The sequence below is a fragment of the Tenrec ecaudatus genome, chromosome 5, assembly GCF_050624435.1.
Source record: "Tenrec ecaudatus isolate mTenEca1 chromosome 5, mTenEca1.hap1, whole genome shotgun sequence".
Lineage (NCBI taxonomy): Eukaryota > Metazoa > Chordata > Mammalia > Afrosoricida > Tenrecidae > Tenrec > Tenrec ecaudatus.
This window is the reverse complement of record NC_134534.1, coordinates 125,525,627-125,549,005: the sequence shown is the minus strand read 5'-3', so window position 1 is coordinate 125,549,005 and position 23,379 is coordinate 125,525,627. Positions and strand designations below refer to the sequence as shown.

The following is a 23,379-nucleotide window of genomic DNA, read 5'->3' as shown; positions in this document are numbered from 1 at the left end:
TTGATCAAACATGCAATAAAAATTCACTGATAATTATTAGTAATTTACATATGAAAGTTGGAAAGAAAGAAACTATGGCTTAATTGAGAGAAACCAAATTTGATGCATTGAACACTGATGACTGAAGACACGTTGTGAAATGAGATCTCAGACATCATCCAGGAAGAAAGCAAAAGATGACATAAAAAGGCTAAGAAAGAATGAAAAATCAAGCTGAGTGTTGGAAGAGACTCAAGCTTGCTCTTGAAACTTAAGAGTAGCTAAAGTGATTAGAAAAAATGATGAAATAAAAAAGTTGAAAGTCTCATCGAAAAGGGTAGTTCAAGAAAAGTAAAATATATATATTTGTACTGAAACATGCAAAGACCAGGAGTTAGAAAACTGAAAGGGAAGATCACACTCTGCATTTCTCAAGTTGAAAGAGCTGAAGGGAAAAATCAAACCTTGAAAAAAGCCTTAAGCCTTGAGTTTTTGAAGCTGCAACAATCCAGGGTTTTATTAGCAACACCCTGCACTCTGTGAGAAACATTATGGGAAATGGAAGGCTTACACAGAATCACTGCACCCCCCAAAAGTGTCATATATGATCAAGAATGATGATATTGAAGACATCCACTCAGCATTGAATAAAACACTTGTATAAAACAGAGTTTCAGGAATTGCCGGAATACTAAACTTAGATATTTAAACAAACAGATGTGAAATGCTAGCATATCCCAGCAACCTGACAGTGACCTGGAAGAGACTGATATAAGCACCATGTCAAGGGATGGAGAGCCACACGAATGTGGATGCTTTAACAGTAGGGCTAATGTCACAAACAAGTAAAGTTTGGTGAATATAATTCAAAATTGGTTGAAACAGTGCCCTGACCAGAATTCAAAATTAGTTGAAGCATTGCCTTGACAAGGAAATGGCATAAATTCAAGTGGGATCAGGAAGAAGACATGAAATGAGAGATGATATAATTGCTAATGGCAGATGATCTTACATGAAAGCACAGAATACAAGAAAGATATTTAGCAGTGTTTTAGTTATTACACCAAGAATTGCAACACATGGATGTTATTTTGAAGCACAGGTATTGGAGGAGATTGAATCCAATTCACGCAGAACCTGTATCCTGACTCAGGCAGTCCTTCAGAGTAAGGTGTCGCTGCATGGTTTAGCTCAGGTAAGCTGTTTTCCAGGGTTGAATCTTTGCATTATATTTATGCATTCAGAAGAATTGTACATCAGGATTAGAGGAAGACTAGTTGGCAACCTACATATGCAAATGATGCAATCTAGCTGATGGAAATGAAGAGGATCTGATGCTCTTACTAATTAAGACTCAAGACTACAAGTAACATCATGATTAACATAGTAAATACAGAAGTTATCAAAGACTTAATTTTATCTAGAAATATATTGTTTGGGACAAATATTTTGTAAAGACCTTGTGAAAAGGCTTTGCTTTGTGTTTTAAAGATGTCATTTGGCAGACTAATAAACACCTGACCCAAGCCATGGTATACTCAATCATATATTCAATCACTCAATCACCTCATCTGAAGGTGAAAACTGTACAAAGAATAAAGAAGGGTGAAGAAGCATGAACACATTTAAGCTATGGTGTTGGTGAATACTGTTTAATACGCCATGGACTGCCAGAAGAGGAAACAAATCTGTACTGCAAGGACCACCAGGATGCTCCTTGGAAGTGAGGATGGCGAGACTCCACCACAGGTACTTTGGACATGTTGTCAGGAGGGACAAGTACCTGGAGAAGAACAGCATGCTTGGTGAAGTAGGGAGCTAACAACAAAGAAGAAGACATGCAATGACATGGGATGACACAACCCATCTCTAGCATGCCTGTAGCAATGTGCTCAGACATAGCACATGTGTGGGTAGTGCCGGAGAGGATGACATTTTCTTCTTTTGTACATAAGGTAGCTATGAAGTTGGAACTGACTTAATAACACCAAACTATATATATATTATATATTTATATATACAAAACATACATGTACACACACATATATATTATGGAAAGAAATCCAAGGTATGTATGAATGACCATGGTTAAATCTGTGAGGATAGGGACTGATGGGTAAAATGGCCATGAGTCCACTGCACTGTATGATTACAAGTAAACAAGCGATAATGACATAAGAATTAAGCATCGCTCAGCAGTATTAGGCAAACAAAATATATTTTGATGTATCTTTTCCCTGAAAACTTGTTGATGGACTAAACTAATCATATTTGTAAGCTTCTGTAGATAATCTATCCTTTTAAAAAGGATTTCTCATATTCTGACTCTGTTGACACAATTCAGTGCTGCTCGGTTACCAAGTTTCTTAGGATTTACAGAAGCAATCACAGTAAATATGCTGGGGACTTTCCCTTGAAACTTATTACAGAAACATACAGAACCAAAGCAACCAACTTCTTACCTCCTGAGTGAGGCGGGGGACCGCAGAGCAGAACCACTCCCTGGCCCGCGCGCACTGACACTGTGCTTCTTGTTTTGGTCTTGAAATTTTGGAGATCTGATGTTAAAACAAAACAAAACATAATTTCAGAAAGGAAAGTAGCATTACAATTTTCATGCAGGGGTGTTTTTTTTTTTCAGGGGAGAGCGCGAACGCAGTCCCCCACTACCACAAATTATGCAGTCGAGTTTCCCACATTTAGGGAAATCGCAGGGGTCAGCACATCCGGAGTGCAATGGATAAGCCTCGCCCTGGGAAAACCACCTTCGTGATCCTGATCTCTCCCCTGCCAGGTATTTCAGGGACATTTTCTTTTGGAGGATGAAGTAAAGTTATATCCTTTAGGAACCAAAGGAAGAGAATATTTGCTTTGAGAAGATAAAATGGAATTTTTATTTCTTCATTAAAACTTCTAGAATTTAGCAACACATATTAACACCCATTAATAGTTTGCTTTGTGACAGTGTCAAAAATGACATGGTCTATCCAAAGAGGCAAAATATATGTATGAGAATTAATTAACTACACAACATGATTCCAAGGAGGAAATTAAATAAAGGAAATAAACCCCAAACCTACTTAAGTCTATGTGCCCCATTAAAATCCCCCAAATATTGGTAACTTTTACCTCTAATCCTATAAAGTCTACAAACTTTTCAGCAATTTCTTTCCTTAAATATCTTATGATGAGTAGTCTAAATCACCTTTATTCATCTACAGTCATTAGTGTTGTTTTTAAAAGGATTGAAAATGTTTAGTTTCTGGATATAAACCCTCATTTTCCATGTGTTGAAGGGTTCTGGGGAAGACAGAGCAACTCGGCATAATTCATTCGTATAATCCATCATCAAATAAGTATGATGCAAAAGATAATAAATAATTAAGTCCTTTTTATTTATTGCTGTGAAACATTAAACATTTTTATAATCACCTAAGATAATTTAAATGTTTAGTAAAATTTAACAGAGAACCAATAATATAACTATTTTCATCATCACTGTTTATGTTAAAAACTTTTTCTAATAATAATTATCCAGGGTCACAAATTCCCTCCAGTTTAAATTACAGCATAGAAAAAATTCAACTGGCAAATTTTTAAAAAGCTTAATTCTGTGAGGGAAACAAGGGAAGAAATATCTACTGTTTCTCTAAACATGGATTTAAAAAAAAGCTTGTGAATTATAGATCTAATGTAGTATATGGTATCTCTTTCTGTATCGGAACAATCGCATTGTCAATTTGCGAGAGAATGTCCCCACCTCTTAGTCCTTTAGGGCTAATATAATTTCCTGGGTGGTGACAATATAAATCGGGGCAGAGTATTTGTATTTTGGAGCACAACTTAGAAAATTTCAACTCCGCTCTGACAAATATAAAAAGAAAAGTAATTCTCCTCAAACAAATAAAATCTTAAATTGTAGACAAGTATGGCTATCCAAAGCCCGCTGGATCAGTGCAGTGGAGAGCAATAAGGACAACTAGGAGCTTCCTGTTACTGTGACGGAAAGAACAGCATTAAACTGCTAGCTTATAACCACAGAGTCAAGCGATTCACAAAATTCACACGCAGGTTAATAAAAGTAAACAATGATGAAAGATTTATTTTAACCAGAGGTTATCCTATAGAAATATGATATGACAGGACAGCATTGTATCGTCTCAAAATGATAGCCAAAATTCAACATTATGCATACATTAAGGCCCTTATAGGGTAACTAAGTTGGAGCTGCCAAAGGCTTCCCAGTGACTAAACAGGAATGTTCCGCACATTCAAATGTAACCTGTGCCTGGAAAAGCCATTTTAAAAGATTATTTTCTGGCAACCAACTATATATCTTCGCTACTACTTTCCTGCCCAGTTCCTTGATTTCTGCTGCTACATAAGTTCACACTCAGGGAGGTATTCATAACTAATTTAGTTAGAATGTGCAACAAAGGATAAAGTGATTCCACAGAAACGAATGCTGTCTCTTCCCAAGGTGGAATATCTTTTGCCGAGGCACCACCACCATCAGGCGCAGAGGTGACCATTCCTCCAACACTGCCACTGAACGCATTCCGCAGCTACCGACCACAAAGCTGTGGCCATTGAACTGATTCTGAATCCTGGAGACTCCATGGGTGTCAGAGTAGAAATATGCTTACAGAGTTTACAATGGCTGACGATTCAGAGTTAAACCTCCATGCTTTTCTTCCCAAGATCTCAATCCTCAAACTTCTAGTTAGCAATGGAGTATGATGATGCCTTACTTTCTTGGGAACAGTGCTTTTAGATACTAAATTAGGCTAGACCTGGGAACGCATGTATTAGGAACAACAAACAAAACTATGGGAGGCATTCATGTTCTTTGTTTGTTTGTTTGTTTTGTTTTTGACAGCACAGCCCTGTGCTACAGTATATTGCCTGCCATAAAGCAGTATCTCCTGAATCCTTAGTCTTATGTTACTGGAAGTGCAGTGCAAGGAATACATCCTATTTGTCACCTGGAACATTTATCACCTGGAACATATCACCTGGACAATTCACATTTCTTGGAATTAAAATCTCTAGGTGTTAGATTCAGGGGTTTGCTTTCTTTATGCTCTTTGGATTTATTTTGTTCTTGTTCAAAAGCACACACCAATTCAACTCTTTTGACCTGTACCTGCGACATTACATAAGTTATTCAAGTTCTGCTGCAATTCTCACCATTCCTTTCTGAGTCGTTCCATCAACCCACGGTCCCCGAAGATGCCTTCTTCTCTGGTGTTTTGAAATGCTATTGTCAATCTGATCCCACACAGAGAGTTTTTAAAGGAGCATAATAAGGAAGGCAGACAATTTCAACTCGTTAAGCTAGACTGTTGTTTGATTGTAAGAAGATTTCAGGATAGATGCTTAAGATTACCTCTGGATATAGTCTAAGAGTTTCATCTGATCTCCATGGCTCCAGGAATTATGGATTCCATAAGAATTCAAAATTCTGACCAACATTTTCTCCTTTCTAATCAGAATTCCTGTACAGAATCATAGATCAGCTTAGAATACTGATCAACATGTTCAGTAATGGCAGGTGAACACAATCAAGTCTCGGAGCTAAGGAGGTAGGGGTTCAAGGAGGCAATCAGCCAAACATGTTAGGACCCCTCTTGCTCCTGACTCTCTTTCTAATCTGATGCTCCAGGTAAACAGAGAAAATAGTTATGTCTTGGATGATTGTTCTCAATTTTAAAAGACTCCAAAGATCTGTATTTTTGCCACACTTGTTATTGAACGCTATGCGCACCGAATATTCCTTTGTGGTTTCCCATTGAGACGTGTAAACATCAGTGCTTTTTAATGCCTTAAATACAAACATACATCGCCTTTTGGGAGCATAAGAGTCCTGAAAGGAGCTCTGCAGCTACACCCAGGGAGCGAGATCAGCCTGTTTGCTCCCATGAAGATTTACAGCTTTGGAAACCCTGCGGTTCTACTATGACCTATAGGATTGCTCTGAGTTGAAATTGATGCCAATGTCTTTGGGCTTGGGAAAAAAAAGTTAAACGTCCATCTATTCCATCGGGAATAGAAAAGGGAGCAGCATTGTGACTGTTTACTGATGGCCTGCAAAACATCAGCATACTAGACACGAGGTTTAGAAGTATGGATCACGGAAAGCCTTCTTTTAAGGAGACAACCAAATTCACAGTGATACTTGCTCTAGTGTAGGTGAATGCATAAAGGGGAAATCACTTAACCTGGATGCAAAAGGCATTTCATAGGTGCAGGAGTTAGCTAGATGGCCAGAAAGTGTGTGTGTGTGTGTGTGTGTGTGTGTGTGTGTTTGTGTGTGTGAGTGTGTGTGTGTTTGTGTGTGTGTGTGTTTGTGTGTGTGTGTTTGTGTGTGTGTGAGTGTGTGTGTGTGTGTGTGTGTATGTGTGTGTTTCCTTTAAGACCGAGATACAGCATGGGAAAAGCACAAATGCACAAGAGACCATGTCATGTTCGAAGCACACCAGGGCTTCTGTTTTTTGTTGGAAATGTATGAACTATACAGAGGGAAAAAAATCAGAACACTAAAATTCACTGCTGACTAGTCAATTTGGGCTCATATCAACCCTGTAAGGGAGACTAGACTTGCTTCTGTGGGTTTCCAGGACTGAAAATCTTCATGCTAGCAGACACTCATCTCCTTTCATGGAGTACGTAGGGGGTTTAAGCTGTTACTCTTAGAATAGTGTAGCTGTCTACTCATTTGAATCTATTTGACTACCCACTTACAGCATATATGAGTAAATCAAATTCATGCTTGGGCTACAGTTGGGCTAATCTTGGCAAGGATCTTAGTTAGCAAAGCCCTTGATTAAGAGGGAAAATATATTTTTTTAATCATGCTAGGCTTTATTTGAGGAAAATAGTTTGGCAAGATCTTGCAAAACACAGCACTCTCATATGACCCAGCACTGTACACTTGGGCATCCATCCAAGGGAAATTAAAACATATGTTCATGCCAAAGCTTATCCAGGAATGATCATACAACTTCATTTGTAACAGTCCAAAACAGGAAATTATCCAGATATCCTTCAGTGAGTGAATGGTTAGCCAAATAGTGGCAGTGCCATACGGCAGAATATCACTCAGCAAGAACAGGCAATAAACTTCGGATACACCTAACCATTCCGCTGAATGTCTGGAGAATTCTGCTCAGTAACAATATCCGATCTCTAGAGGTTACATAATGTGCAATTCCACTGTGCAGAAACTGCACAGATGTGGACACAGAGGACAGAGTAGAGCTTCCCAGTGTTTGGAGAGGTGTGGTTATGAACAGGCACCCGGGGGGTTTCTGTGTGGATGGCAGAGCTGCAGCTACACTGTGGGGTTGGATAAGCCAAAGTACACACGTGATAAAAGTACAGAACAAAACACACACATGCACACAAAGGAGTCTAAGTGTCATGAGCATCAGTATTAAGTCTGTCTTTATGAGGCTGAAAATCTGCCAGAAGAACCATTATCATTTTCCAACAAGTAAAACTGGGATACCTTGTTTTAAGGCAAACATATTGAGTTGCTTTATTGTATCTCCTCAGATATTTAATATAAAAATGTGCACTGTAGTGAGATTGATCTTAGAGTGTCCTAAAGGTTAATTGATCAGTAAATTGTATATTGAATAATGAAGATCAAAGAAGAGCGGGTGCATCTGAATTATGCTGCTGGTGAAGAACATAAAAACACCACGGACTGCCAAAGGAGCAAGCACCTCAGTCCTGCAGGAAGTACATCAGCATGTGTCTGGGGGGCGAGGCAGGCGAGACTTCATCTGCTGGACTTGATCATGCTATCAGGAGACACCAGTCTCTGGGAAAAGACGTTGTGCTAGGCTACAGTAGAAGGCTGCAAAAAAGGGGGGGGGGGGGAGACCATCAGCAAGATGGTTTGCCAGCGAGGGGGCAAGCAAGACACATGTGAGGATGGAGAGGACCCCGCGGCGTGTCAGCTGCTGGACAAGGGTGACTGAGAAGCAGAACCAACTCAAGGTACCTGAACAGAAAAACAGAAAAACCATGTGCCATAGGGTTGATCCATATTTGAAATCAAAGAACACAATCATTTTATTCTGAGAAATGGAAGATCAAAGTGGAAAAATTTCTGAAAGGGAACTGCTGACGAAATTGTTCTAGAATTTAAAAAGTGCAGAGCTCTGCTTCAAAAAACCTTGTGATCACTTTTCATTGGCACACGAGTGGTTAATGAAATCATTTCTGCTGAAAATTGCAAATGAGCTTTACTACTGTGTAACGCAATATTATTTGATGTTATAAGGTGAAGCTTTACCATTTCTATTAAAATGTAAAATCTTATCCAGTAGTGGCAATTAAATAACATACCAGGGGAAAAAAGAGATAGTCAATGTAACAGTGTTTTATGCATAACTTCCTGTTGTTGCTCTGGTTGGTTGGCGTGCCAGGGAGAGGTTTTCAACTCACAGTGACCCCCCTCTGGCAGAGCACAACTGCCTCCCAGGGCTTTCTTGCTGTAAATGTCGTTAATGTTTAATACTGGAATGCTCAGTGGTTGGGAGCTATCAAATGAAATCATTTCCCCAACAGCACAGATGACAAAGCTACCTTTTGAAAGATTCAGGTAGATGCCAGTAAAAGAAAGTTTTACACTGCTATGCAGAAACTAAAGAAATAAAACTCAATTAAAACTCCCAAAAGACAATAAAAATAACGATTTCTGTTCTGTTGCGGGTTTCTTCTTCATAGCTACTGTGTCAGATGCTATGAATAAAGAACAGCATCATGCAATGCATCAGCTTTCCGGATCAAGCAGGGAAATCGCCATTAGTATACAAATCTCATTAAAGCACGCTCCCCTACAAGAAGTAAAATCTCTCATTCAGGGGAAAACCACGGCCTCTCTTCCTATTTCTGACACATGCAGAAGCATCTGCAAGATCTCCCAAATTTGTCTGAATATAAGACATATCAACTCCTGCCTTTTTTATGTTAGAAGATGAGGATACATAATTTTTATTTTAAAAGTTATTAGCACTTTCCCTGCCTTCTAATACATAGAAGTAGTTTCCTCCATCCTTGTCAAAAGTTGAAACACTTTTCCTTTTAGTTCCTTATGAACCTAGAGCAGTCACTAGTTATATAAACGCACCACAAGGACACATCCCCAATGCTGCAGCATGCTTCTATGATGGCTCTGTGAAGCATCTCTAACCAGTTCCTGAATGGCATGAAGCATTACACAGGCAGCCATTAGCTGGAGAGTTGTCAGCTTGAACCTACCCAGAGCTGCCTCTGGAGTACGGCCCACGGGGCTGCGTGGGCAAAGCCAGTGTCTGAGCCACACTGCGGAGCAGCCCTGCTCCGTAAACCCCGGGTTACACAGCTCAGGTCAATCTGATGGCAATCAACAAACACACGTGACTCTGCATGACCAGCTGGACACCATCTTCACTATCAGTGCACCCAGTACTCACCCATTGCCTTGGCTCTATATTCCAACCTCCACAATCAAAGCTGTTTCTCATTTCTGTTAGCTTTCTTACTTACTACACGTTCACATACATCCATTGCCATCAAGTGCATTCTAACTAACAGCTATTCTGTAAGACTGCAACCAGGGTTTCTTTCTGATTGCACGTATTGGTCATATTCTCAAATCATGCAATGTCTTACAAGTTCTCCATGGGGAAATCCTTCCTGGCTATTGATAGATCTTAGGGGTCCTGGGGGTCGGGGTAAGCAGAACATCCTTTCAAGTACAGAAACATGGCCTGATCCGTCTAATTTTGATTTTCCCAAAAGAAAAGCACATGAACAATATTTGTGTAGGGTATTTTAAAGAGCAGGTGATTGCAGGAGGAGTGACTGAGCGAGTGGCAGACGGAAAGGGATTACAAAACAACAAACACCCGAGGGCCAGTAACCGAAGAAGCTAATGTAGGCAAGTGGGGCTCGGTTCTGCTGGGATTTTGAAGGCCCTCTAGAATTATACATCTGAACATGGGCCTGGGACATTCATTGGGTCTCAATTACTCTCTTGGGAGTGATCGTTCCTTCACACTTGCTTTCACCCCCAGTATGACGTGCATGGATCTGACTACCCAAGTCAGAAATGGGTCCGATGTGGGCAGATTGACCTTCTGTTGCACTTGGGTTGCAAACTGACGTCCTACTTAAGGCCCAGCCTTTTCAGAGTTTTAAAGATAGGCGTATACTGTAAGTATCAGAACCAGAGATTTCCGCTAACAGTAATTTCCTAAGTTATCTTGCAGTAATATGGACCACTTACATTTGCCCATCTCCAGGAACTGTCCTCAAACACAATTTGGGAAGTCTTTGAGCAAAGGGTAAACTTTAAGCTCTTGCTCTTCAGGATCCTTCCAGATGCACATTTCACAGTCTAACGACTCATCTATCTCCTCTAACTCCAATTACCCCCCTGATGCTCCATGTTCAACTCCCATTTGCATATACGTACATAAAACATTTTAATATATCTATATTCTACAATATATCTGATTCCGTTAATTTTGTATTAAAGCAATTAATGAACTAATTGATTTCCGAATGCACAAAGCAAATTCAGAGCTGATGCCATGGTGTTCCTGCCTCAACACTGACATATCAAATTTATATTCATCTTTATAATCCAACTTCACCCACTATCATTTCTAGAAACCCTTAAAATTACCATCATTATTACTGACACACTTTTATATATTTTTTGCATTTAACTCTCCTATTCTGGAGTACAACCAATGCCTATACTATAGTGTTTAAAGAACATATTTTGTTCATCCAGTTTACTACCACTCTTTCATTTTGTAGCAATACTAGGAACCATTGCTGAATTAAAAAAAACATTTCTAGGATTAGTTGCAGATTTAAATACTTCAGAAAACTATGAAAATCACATTTCAATTTATAACTTGATTTTAACAGAGAAATCCACTTTCTTACTCAGATTCTCAGAAAGAATGCCATATTTTCAAGATGATAATAAGTTCTGTTTTAAATACTGGCCAAATTAATTGTTATGTATTAATAAGAGCTATTAATGATACAGGGAGGTCTGGTAGCACAGTGGATTGTGCATTGAGCTGTTAAACACAACACGAGCAGTTCAAACCCACCAGCTGCTCCACAGAACAATGAGTTTGTCTTCTCCCGGAAAAATCACATCTCAGAAATCCGAGGGGTTCTATTCCATAGAGTCTCACAGGGTCACCTTGCATGCGAGTCAGCTTAATGGCAGTAAGTTATACCAAAAAATGTATTTATTCCTTTCATTTAGTAAGCTCTAGTTAACCAATTGGAAAATAAAGAGATCGTGAAAATGACAGTATTCTGAATATGCTGATAAGTCATGCTACTTCAATGTTTTTCCTTAATTATGCTTTAAAATACGATTTATTTAAAAGACCATCTTAACTGTATGGATTAAAATGTCTACGTTCCTTCTTAGTAAAGAACTTGGTAGTGAACCTCAGCTGGGAGAGCTGCTGTAACAATGAGATCTGGGATTCTGTAAACATCCCTCTGACTGAGACTCCTCATTAGAAGAATGCAAATGATGTAACTAGTTACAGGTGTGCTGAGAGGCTGTCAGAGAACAGAAATGTAAAATGCTTGGGATAAATTGGGTGCTCAGTAAGTGTTAGCAGGCTGCTTTCTTTCTCTTGACAAAGATCAACTTTACATCCCCCCTGGTGTCATCCATCCAAAACTATTTGCCCTTTAAACCCCAGGTACATTATTCAGTCTGTGAAGCCTTCAGCAACGGCTCCAGTTTACATGTATTTATCCTCTTTATTTTTAAAGCATGGCTCGCTCCCCAGGAACACCATCATTTATACTATTTTTCTCTGCAATTAGACTAGGTGCTAAATAATATTTACTCAGTTCAACACATGAACTGATTTTAAAGCTCCTGTTATTTGCCATCTGTGGCTGGCAAAATATATCGTGGCCTCTAAGACTACTTCTGAATTTCATGGAACAGTTGCCTTTAAGAAACATTTGAGCTACATACATGATGGTTACACACTGAGCTAACTGCAAGGCCAACAGATCGAAACCAACAACAGTTCCTCGGGAGCAAAAGGAAGTTTTCTACTTCTGAAGAGTGTTACAGTCTCAGAAATTCACAAGGGGAAGTTCTACCTAGTCCCACAAGGTTGCTGTGAACTGGAATAGACTTATGGCAGTGGGTATACTTTTACACATACACACACAAATATGTGTATGTACATATATAATATTGTATATACATATATAATTTATATGCATATATATGATTTTATATTTCAGCTTATATCTACCCACCCAAAAGATAGTGATAACCTTTCATAAAGCAATAATTCTACTAAGTTTACAAGGGCAAAAAAAGACATGTTTTTCTTACTCTTATTTACAATAGTTTACTTTTTTAAATGATCCATTTGGCAGCATTAATGGGGTACTTCATAGGTGGTGAGAAGTCCTGCAGTCTGGCATTCAAGGAGAGCCCTTGGAACGTAGATGAGGTGAATAGGTTTAGTTTTAAATCATGCAATAACTTCATACCAAATATTCCCAACAAAACATGAGAGTGAGGGAAGGAAAGTGGGAAGGAAAAAACAAACAAACAAACAAACAAAAACTAAACTAAAAAAACATGTAATTCAAGAGAACTAGAGATTACTTTCTAATCTACACCTTCGCCCCCTTTTAAAGTACTGTTTTTCATTGTAATTTTTTTAAATGTACCTTCAGTACCATTTCCCCTTTGTTTTTAAATGCACTTGCTTTATTAGCCTATTATTTACATATCATACCATTTAATAGTTCAATCACATTAGGAAATGTGCAATTATCACCACAATCAATTTCAGAATATTTTCTTCTTCCTTGTGCTCATTGTTTTTGGCTCTCCATTTCCCCAACCTCTCCCCCACCCCCATTCCCCTGGCTAGGGCTTTCTGGAAGTGATATGAATGATGACACTGAGCATGGCCAATTGACTGGAAGAGATCCATATTTATGACCATCCCAAAGAAAAATAACCCAACAGAATGCTCAAATGATAGAATAATACCACTGATATTGTACAGGAGTAGACCTTTGCTGAAGATCATCCCATAGTGATTGCAGCAGTACATTGAAAGGGAACTGTCAAAAGTTCAGGCTGGATTCATAAGAGGACAAGGAACAAGGGATGGCATTGCTAATGTCAGATGGGCATTAGCTAAAAGCAGAGAATACCCGAAATATGTTTGATTTTCATTTTATTTACTATGTAAGATCAATCACGTGGATCATAAAAAACTGTGGGTCATCTTAAGAAGAATGGGAATTCCAGAACATTTCCTCATGCTCATTCCAAGAGGCATTTGTGCAAATCGAACAAATATACTGTGTGGTTTAACACCAGGAAAGGTGTGTGTCAGGGTTGTGTCCTGAGTCTAACCAAACTTGTTCAATCTGTCGGATGAGCAAATCATCCAAAAGCTCGCTTAAATGAAGAAGAATGTGACATCAGGATTGGAAGAAGGCTTCTTACCATCTAGAGATATGTAGGATACAAAACCCTGCTTGCTGAAAGCGAGGACGTGAAGCACTTGCTGGTGAAGAACGAAGACTGTAGTCTTCGGTGTGAATTCTGATTCAGTGTAAAGAAGAACACAATCCTCGCAACTGGACCAATAGGTCATGACACATGGAGAAAAGGTTGAAGTTGTCAAGGATTTTGTCTTACTTGGATCCACACTCACTGCTCACGGAAACAGCAATCAAGAGATCAAAAGACCTGTTGCATTAGGTAAATCAGCTGCACAGACCTCTTTAGAATATTTAAAAGCAAGTATATTTCTTTGAGGTTTAAGGTAATTTCCATCACCTCATATGCATGTGAAAGTTGAACACTGAATATGGAAGACCAAAGAAGAATCAATGCACATAAATTGTGGTGCTGGCAAGGAGTATCCAAAGTCCCAAGGACTGCGAAAAGGGCAAATCGATCTGTCTTGGAAGATGTGCCAGAGTGCTCCTTCGAGGTAAGGATGGTGAAGCTTTGTCTTACATACTTTGGGCATTTTCTCAGAAGAGACCAGTCCCTGGAGAAGGACATCATGTTTGGTAAAGTGCAGGGACTGTAAAAAAGAGGAGGGTCCTCAATGAGATGGATTGACACTGTGGCTGCAGCCGTGGGCTCAGACATAGGAACAATTGGTACAAGATGGTGCAGTATGTTGGTCTGTGTGCACTGTGGGTTGGAACTGACAGTATGGCACCTAACAACAATGTTCATAAGAAATATTGGTCTATAATCTTCACTTTTGTGTGATGTCTATTCCTGGCTTAGCGATCAGGATTATGCTGCTTGCAAACAAAGAGTTCAAACGTCTTTAGGAGATAGGGAGGACTGGTGTCCACTCTTTTCAGAGTATTTGGTAGGAACCTCTAACAGAGCACCCAGTCCAGGGCTTTACATTATCACTGGCAGTTGGTTTTATTTTTAATGATATTGTCTCTTCTTTCGTGAGGCATCTATTTACAGTTTCTAACTCTTGTTTGTCTTTGGATGGGTAGGTAGTGTGTTTCTAGAAATGTGTCCATTTTGGGGAGTATACTTTTTCAAGATAACTAATTATCATCTTTATCTTTGTTCAATCAGTTATGTCACCGATTTCATTTCTTAATTTGCCTATTTGTCTATGTCATTAGTTTCTTTTGCTAATCTAGGCAATGCTTTGCCTATTTTCTCGCCCTTTCCAAAAAAATCAACAATAGTTTTTCAATTTCCTATTTCATTTATTGATGCCCTGATATATCTCTTTCCATTTTTCTTATTGTTTTGGCTTTTTTGGCCTTCTTTTTGTATTTCTTCAAGTTGCTGACATTAGTTAGTAACTTTGATATTTCTTTTAAAATGTAGGTATTACTATAAATTTGCCATTGAGTATTTCTTTTATCAAAGATTTGAAATGCTGGGCTTTTATTTCATTTGAATTAATTAAATTTGAAAGCAAGTAATTTACATTAATAAAATTTCACAATGGTATCTGTAACCTAAATTTTCCCGATATAAAGTTCCCATATATTTATTTAATTTTTCTTGTATTTCCAATTTCTGAATTCTAGTTCCAACCTACTGTACTTTGAGAAAATATTTTGTAGGATTTCAATTTTATTACATTTGTTGAGATATTTTTTATGTTTTTAGTGCTAGAGAAGAATGTGTACTATTCTGGTGTTAGAAGTGTTCTGTACAAGTTCGTTATGTCAATTGGCTTATATTTTTTTCTCAATATGTATAGTGATTGCCCATTTAGATATTCAGCCTATAATTTATATTGGTATGTTGAAGTCTCCTTCTATTAATGAATGTTTGTCTATTTCTCCTTTCATATTTGTACGTCTTTGTTTCATGTATTTTGGTCTTTTTGTTAGGTGCATATAAGTTTAAAGTCACTAAGTTTCTGATTGGACTGACCCTTTTGTTTCTATGTAACAGCTTTCTTTACTGATTAGTTTAGGTCTTTTGGGTTGGTATTAAATGACCACTCCTTCTTTGTTTGTATATTTTTTGCCTTTACCTGTTGCATGGGATATCGTTCTTTACCACCTGTGGTAATTCACTTTAATCATCTGTCACTCTCTTCTCATTGCTGGGACACTTAACCATTTATATTTATGGTTATTACTGAAAACTCAGTGTATGACTGACTCACTTTGTTATTTTTTTAATGTTTCATACTCAAAAAACTGTGAGTTTTCTTCTTTGTTTTGTTTATATCTGACTGGTCACTTGTTGTGGGTCTCTTTTATTTTCCCTTTCTTTTCTATTTCCCTTCTTGGGTTCTGAAATTTTCTTTTTTGTGATTCTCTGCAGGTTGCCACATGTGTTACATTACACAACGTTACACGGGTACTAGAATCAGCAATACTTGCTCATAACCTCATGGCCTTCCTCTGCCACTCCCAATTATGTGGCCCATGAAGCCACACAGCCAACAAGCACCGACATAAAGGATCAGACCACACCTTCCACGGATCACCTCCTTTGTTGTGTTCCCTATTTGAGGTGCTGCCCTGCATTGTCCCCAAATGGCTGAGATGAGCAGGTGTCCGAGGTGTTCATGGGAAGGCCCCCCAGCTTCTGCACACTCCCTGCTCCTCCTCTCTTCTGAGGCTAGACTCACTCTGCTTCTAAAACATCAGCTACTCCCAGAGGTCTCAGATTTCAGTCTGTGTTTGCTTTTGACCCTTGCTCAGAAGGTTAGGGGCTGGAGGAGGAAATGAGAGCACCCACTCACTATCATCCTTACCTCCTCGAACCCCTCTTCAAAGAAAGAAAGAAAGATGATTTAAAACGTTTGATCCCATACAGTTTGACATATTTCAGCCCATATTATTCTAAAAAATATATTTGCCATAGGCTATAAAGCTATTAAAATTTCAAATTTTCATATGAGAAAAACAAGGTCAAGAGAGTTTAGACACACTACTCAGACACTGAATATTAGGACCAGGCTTATAACCAACCAACCCCACCCCCCCCCACCCCCCGGACTGGTTTCTAACAGGGGAAAACAAAGGAACATCACATACAAATTCAAGTTTACGCTTCTGACTTCTTTTGAGTCTTTAGAAACTTGACTTTTACAAAAAGAAAAAAAGCTGAACTGAATATATATTTGCCTAATTTCAAAGTCACATTACATGTGTGTTCATTCCTTGAATTGTTCACTCTATTATTCAACAAATCTTATAATGTGCCATGAGACTAATGAAAGACTCCAACGGTTGCCCTTGTGCACCTTGTCAACCAGCTCTCTCACCCCAGGTTAGCTGCTGCTTCCTTTCTCAACAAGTAACAGTGCCTTCCCTGCAGCCCCTTAGGGTCAATATAAAACCAAAGTCAATAGTAGAGAAACGGCTTCAAAATATAAGCGAAAACACAATCCTTAGGTGTCATTGGCTTTTATTAGTTCTTAAAATAACATTATTTTCCCACAAAGCACATAAGGAATAGATTGTGCTTATTATTTAGCTAGTTTCTATTTCCCTCAATAGAATATAAACATCAGAGCGTTACATTTTTTTCTTTCTGATTAACTCATATTCTACACACATAGAAGAGTTCTTTGTTCCTTTGATACATAAAGAGAGGTTTTACCATAGATTTTCATATGAGACTGTTTTCCGTTGTACAGGCTTACATTAACCTTAACAACCCAACTACTTAAGTGGATGATTATTAGTATCAGAATTTTGAATAGTTCATTTCTGCTCTTCTGCTGCAGATTAATTGAACCATTAAGTTAAAGGGTTTAAATGCATACATTGCTAGGGGGAAAAAAACTCTCTAAGATGTAATTTTAAATACAAAGCAAGGAGTGCATCTACCCCTTAACTTTAACACGGGATAAGACCCACTGTGCCATGTGTCTCAATACCAAAAGCTTTTACAAACATCTATATGGAATTATTGACTTATAGAAAATTATAAACAATTATATTTGTAATAATATCGTCTTGCTAGTTTTCATGACTTAAACCTTTAATTCGGAAAACTAGGAGAACCCATGCAAAAGCATTTTAGAGAATAAATGCCTACACTATGCTGTCATTTTAACCCCAATCCCTAAAATAAACTCAAGCATATCAGATGGATATAAATATATGATAGCCTGCGTGTTGCCTTGGAAACATTGCTACCAGTGTTCCTCTGAATACACCTGCCTATATTTCTCCGGGAAAGAAAACAAACCCAAACTCATACAACTTGTTGCATGTTATATGTTTCAGCTGAGCTATAGCATAAGTAAAGAACAGGGCATCCTTTTCTGCAACACAAAGGCCTTCCACATGATGCTAGGCAACACACAGACCAATTAATCTAATAGAATCCACATCTCTCAGCATTTAGAAAGCCCTTGAGAGAGGTTCTCCAGTTTAAAAACTTTAAAGCACAGACGTATATCCAAATTATTAAGCAACTATAGCAAATGTGCTGATGTGGAGGGTCAAATCAAGTGGAGATGGGACAAATGTGGACCTGGTTTGAATAGATGTGCCAACGTACTAAACGGGCTGCATTATACTTTGAGCCTGTTTGTGAACTGAAAGGGCTAACAGCCGTGACACTGCCAGGGGATGCACTTTTACCAAGCCTGTGTCTGCCGTTTCTCTCCATGAAATACCTTCTTCGTTTAGCCACCATGATAACTCAGGCGATCTATCTCATAGAAAGTATTTGTTCATGAGTATCAATTTCATAAGTTTAACTCTATAAAACACTGAAAAAACATGTTGTGACCAATTTAATTTTATTTATAACTGATGGGTACATGTTGGGCTGTGTGGTAGTTCCATAATTTCATGTCAACTTGATAAATAAGTGTAGTGGTGGGGTCTACCCTGTCAATCAGGTCACAGCCTGATGATGCCTCCTTGTGGACATGACTTTCTCATGAGGATTCTGGGAACTTGCTCTCTTCCTGGCGATGGGAGGCACACTCTCTCGCTGTTTCATCTTCCTATTAACAAGCCATACGGTGTGATCCTGAGGTCTGCATCCACCCTTTGATGCTGCCCCCACCACTGGATCCACAAGACTTTGCACTCACTGACCTGTGAAATTCCTGCATTTTGCATCACTGTGTGTGCTGTGTGAGTCTGAAGAAGGATCTATGGGTTTATGGACTTAATCTGGACCGGGCTCAGACGTGTTCTTGATGTACATTTACTCCATGATGTAAAGCTCTTTCTTATACATATGAGTATCCCTGGATTTATTTCTCTAGTCAACACAGACTAACATGGGCTGCTATACTACAAGACTAAAGAAACCATCAGCAATTCTGTGGGAGAAAGAGGGGTTTCTATGCCTTAAAAAAAAAAAAAAGAAGAAGGCCAGTCTAGGAAACACACAGCAGCAGTTCCACCTGGTCCTATAGGGCTGCTATGGGACAGAGTAGACTTGATGTTACCGAGTTTGGTCTCCTGGTTTCTTTAGATAAGCAATAATAGATGAGGAACAGGGCTGAATAAAGGGGTGGGGATAGGAGAAAGAGTTGAAAGGGGAATTCAGGAATACTTCTAATTACCTGATTGATTTTACGTGCAAAAATATCAATAAGGGAAAATGAAAAACGGTAGAGAAAAATAAAAGAGGCCGTTCTTTCTGGCCTGGGAAAAGACCATCTTGTAACTAAGATCAGAGAGAACGAGTGTGGAACAGGCCATTGCCAGGTGAGAAGTTGTTAGGAGAAAAGGAGGGCATTCCCAATAGCAGACAGTGTATGCAAATGGAGGTAGGGCTGAATTCTGGGAAAAAAAATAAAAACAGACACAAACCTGAGCTCATTTCTCTAGAAGAGAAAACAAGCGATTTGTAACAGCTGTCTTTCGAGACCGCCAGGTGGGCGTCACACAGACTGATGGTGGCAGTAGCCCTGCGCACCAACAACACTGCATCCTATGTGTGAAAATATCTGTGCTTATAAAAAAAAAGCTTTAAGGTTTGGGTGTATGTCTGTTTGTATGTGTACAGATACATGCACACATGTACCTCTTTGTGTATTCAGGAGGCCATCTTGCTATATCAAGATTAGACAGTTATGTTTCTAAGACAGATATTTTGGGAGGCAAAGTGAGACTGAATGGAGCAAAGTTAAATTCAATATAATTTTGCATTTTAGAACCATGAATTTTCCATCATTGGATGGGCAATATAAAGGTTCTACAATGATAGTGATAGTTATCATTTAATTGGATCTTACCAATGCTAGGCACTCATCTATGTCCTCTGTGAGAATTAGGTTACAATAGGACTTCAAAGCATTATTAGAAGTTTTATTAAAAAAGCCTGTTTTAGAGATAAGGAAATGAAGCCCTAATCCCATTAACTTGTCCAAATTCACATAGCTAGTAAATTATAGAAAGAATGTAAATATGCATAGTGTGGCACTATAATCCATGCTTGTAGATTTAGAATCTACCTCTAATAAGCATCTTAAACCAAGATCCTTGCATTTATTTCCCCTAAATTCTACACATGCTTTCCAGGGTGACCAAAAACGTAAATGGTGAGGCTGAATGAGAAAGCTCAGGCTCCACATCAGGGAGGACAGGGCTGCTTTAAGGAGGAAGTCCTGTCTTTAGTAAGAGGAGCCTGAACCTACTGGATCCCCTCCTTCCTTCTGGGCCCTGAGATTCTGTTAGTCTTATCATTAGACCCTATTTCACAAGACCTTCCAGTGTGGATCATGCAGTATAAATATTAAGTACACCTGAGTCCCTAACCAATCTTGCCTTCTTCTAGTCTAACCTATATAGCACGGCTTGATCATCAGTCTTTCTTACATATAACATGTTGCTACCAACTCCCTTCCTACCCTTTTGCCTGATAGATGACCCCCAATTCCTTCTGATGGCTCATGCAGTGCATGAACAGCTGAACCCCTTTGGAGGCACCAAGGAGATAAATGGCGCATTGGAGTTGAGACACCTGCTCACTCCCTGGGAGACACTGCAACAGACAAGACACATGGAGCTGCACTAGTGCCCTGAGCTGGAAGAGCCATGTAGAGATGCTGTAATGTTTATCACGCCACTGGATCCACAAGACCACCCACCCACTGGCCTGTCATCTTCCTGCATTCAGCATCATTGCATGTGTTTCATGAGTCTGAAGAGGATTTTATACATTATTATTGAACATACAGGGTAATATCGGACTTATGGACTTTCTCTGGATTAGGCTGGGTGTATACTCAATATTTAATTGCTCTTGTGTATAAAGTTCTTTCTCATACACACGAGTGTCTATGAATGTTGTTTCTCTGGTCCACCCAGACTCACACGAACACTCAGGCATGTATGCCATCTAGGGAACTCTACAATGCCATGGACCACATCGAATCACAAGCGTAATGTTCGCAATGCAAATCTCCAGACATTTTTTAAGTCCGATACAACTAGCTTTCTAAAGATTGACAGCATTCACCACCTCCATTTCTCTATTCCCTAACCCAACAAAAACTAACCTTGGAAGAATTTTACTTCTAATCAACAATTTAAATAAAATTTAAAGCACTCCTAGAAAAGACTAAAACATTTAAATTGAGGACCTTTCAGAAAAATCTGAAAAAAATTTAAACTATAAACCTGCCAGCAAGCTGAATATGATCTATTCCTTTACTACTCAATTGAGGGTTATTATGAGCCAGGGGAATAACTCTTAATTAAGGTCTCAAAATGGTTGAGGAGCTGATACTAACGGCTCAAGTAGAAAGAAAATGCTTTGAAAACAATGTGCATATGTACAACATATGTACAAATGTATTTGAGACAATGGATGCATGTATGGCTACGGTAAGAGTTGTACATGCTCCCAATAAAATGATTTTTTAAAGACATTCCCTACTCTGGTGGAATTTAACGTGTAGGGATAAAATATTATCCCTTACATTACATTATATTTCAGTTTCAAAAGTAAGTGGTTTAAGTCAAGAAGATAAGTAAATGATAACACAGGGAGTTCACAAATATAACAACAACAAAAATCGGGTGGCATTCGTATATTAGAATCTAAGAGTTCCTGAGGCCAGTGAGACACAGATAGAGGTAGCAGGGATGGGAAAAGGAATAGGGATAGGGACTGGGACAGAGCGAGAACGAGAGGGAGGAGTAGAGGGGAGAGAGAAAGGAAGGAAAGGGAAGCAAGGTAACTCTGGGGCATGGGGACCTTACATGAACAGGCTGAAACTCCGCCCTGTCCTCTGCCCCCTTCACTCTTTCCAGGACTGCTCATCCCAACAGCCAACATGTTAGTCAGCAGCTGGGCTTTCTCACTGCTGCCCGACCAGAGCCCCATTCAACCCAGGAAGGGAAAATAAGAAACAAAAGAATAACTGCTTTTCCTTAAAAACATTAAACAAAAACAAAACCCTCTGAGACCACGTGGCTGCATGGGGTAGGATAACTCGGAAAAATCAGGCTGAGATGTAAAAAAAAAAGGGGGGGATCCATAAATGGGTAAAATTAGGAGATATAAATGATTTTGAATATTTATTTTAAAATTCCAGATCAAAATCACATCCACCAAGTTGTTTATGATTCACACTGTCACTATTGCATAGGGTAGAACAGCCCAGAACTGCCCCTATGGGTTTCAGAGAACTTACAGGGGTAGAAAGCCTCAATTTTCTGGTGGATTTGAATGGCTAACCTTGCAGTTAGTATACCTGGTAATAGGCACTGAATAAACCACATAGGTCCGAGTTTCTGGACACGACCTGGGGACCCAGGCCAAGTGACATAGAACTTTGGGGAATTGAATACTGGATCTTAAAGATGCACAACACAATCCAAAGGCTGTACTAGAGAGATTCGATTTAATAATACCACTAGGTAAACAGGACTCTACCTCCAACACATCTGTAACCTGAGGATTTAGGACAGAATATTTGGGGTGTTTGAAGAGGCAGAAGACAGCTTTAGCAAGTGTAGGTTCAGTGGAAACATCCTTATCTTACTACATGAATGCCCCATATGCTATATTATTATACTTATTATTCCTGAAGATCTTGGACAGACATTGTAACTGATTATTATTATAAATATTCCCTGAAAAACAACTCCCATTGTTTGTGTAAATAACAACCAGCCATGAAAAGTTTGATTGTGTCTAAGTGAATAATTCATGTATTTCAATATGTAGTTAGCCTATATCGGCCCAATATCCCTCTCTATGGTTTCCAGTTAGTACCAGGGGCTAACAAAGAACAATATGAGAAGATCTTTATACTTCAGGAATATGGTCAATAACACTCTCTACCAAAAATTAACAAGAATATTTTCGTCTATTAAATTGGCAGTCTAAGATGCTCACCTTCCCGACACAACCCCTGAAGACAAAGAGGGTGAACAACCAAATGTGGTGAAGAAAGCTGATGGTGCCCGGCTATCAAAAGATATAGCGTCTGGGGTCTTAAAAGCTTGAAGGTAAACAAGCAGCCATCTGGCTCAGAAGCAATAAAGGCCATGTGGAAGAAGCACACCAACCTATGTGATCACAAGGTGTCGAAGGTATCAGGCATCATCGGAACAAAAAATCTTACCATAGTGAATGAGAGGGAGAGTGCGGAGTGGAGACCCGAAGCCCATTTGTAGGCCACTGGACATCCCCTTACGGAAGGGTCTTGGGGAGGAGACAAGTCAATCAGGGTGTGATGAAGCAACGATGAAAAATACAACTTTCCTCTTGTTCCTAAATGCTTCCTCCCCCTCCTTCCCCGCTCCCAAAACACACACACTGTTATGATCCGAATCCTACCTTGCAAGTTTGGCTAGTCCAGAGGATGCACACTGGTGCAGATGGGAACTGGAAACACAGGGAATCCAGGGCAGATGATCCCC

At 39.1% G+C, this 23,379-nt stretch overlaps 1 protein-coding gene and 1 non-coding gene across 2 annotated transcripts in view; both read right to left on the bottom strand.

The window, feature by feature from the left end:
- CNTN3 (contactin 3) overlaps positions 1–23,379 on the bottom strand; it is a 379,845-nt gene that overhangs the window by 232,048 nt on the left and 124,418 nt on the right. The window contains exon 4 of the mRNA XM_075550729.1: positions 2,442–2,537. Within this exon, the coding sequence (XP_075406844.1) occupies positions 2,442–2,537 (96 nt within the window). The remainder of the gene's footprint in view (positions 1–2,441; positions 2,538–23,379) is intronic.
- Positions 2,618–2,781, bottom strand: LOC142449625 (U1 spliceosomal RNA). The gene has a single exon (XR_012784756.1). It is a non-coding gene; the product is annotated as a U1 spliceosomal RNA (small nuclear RNA).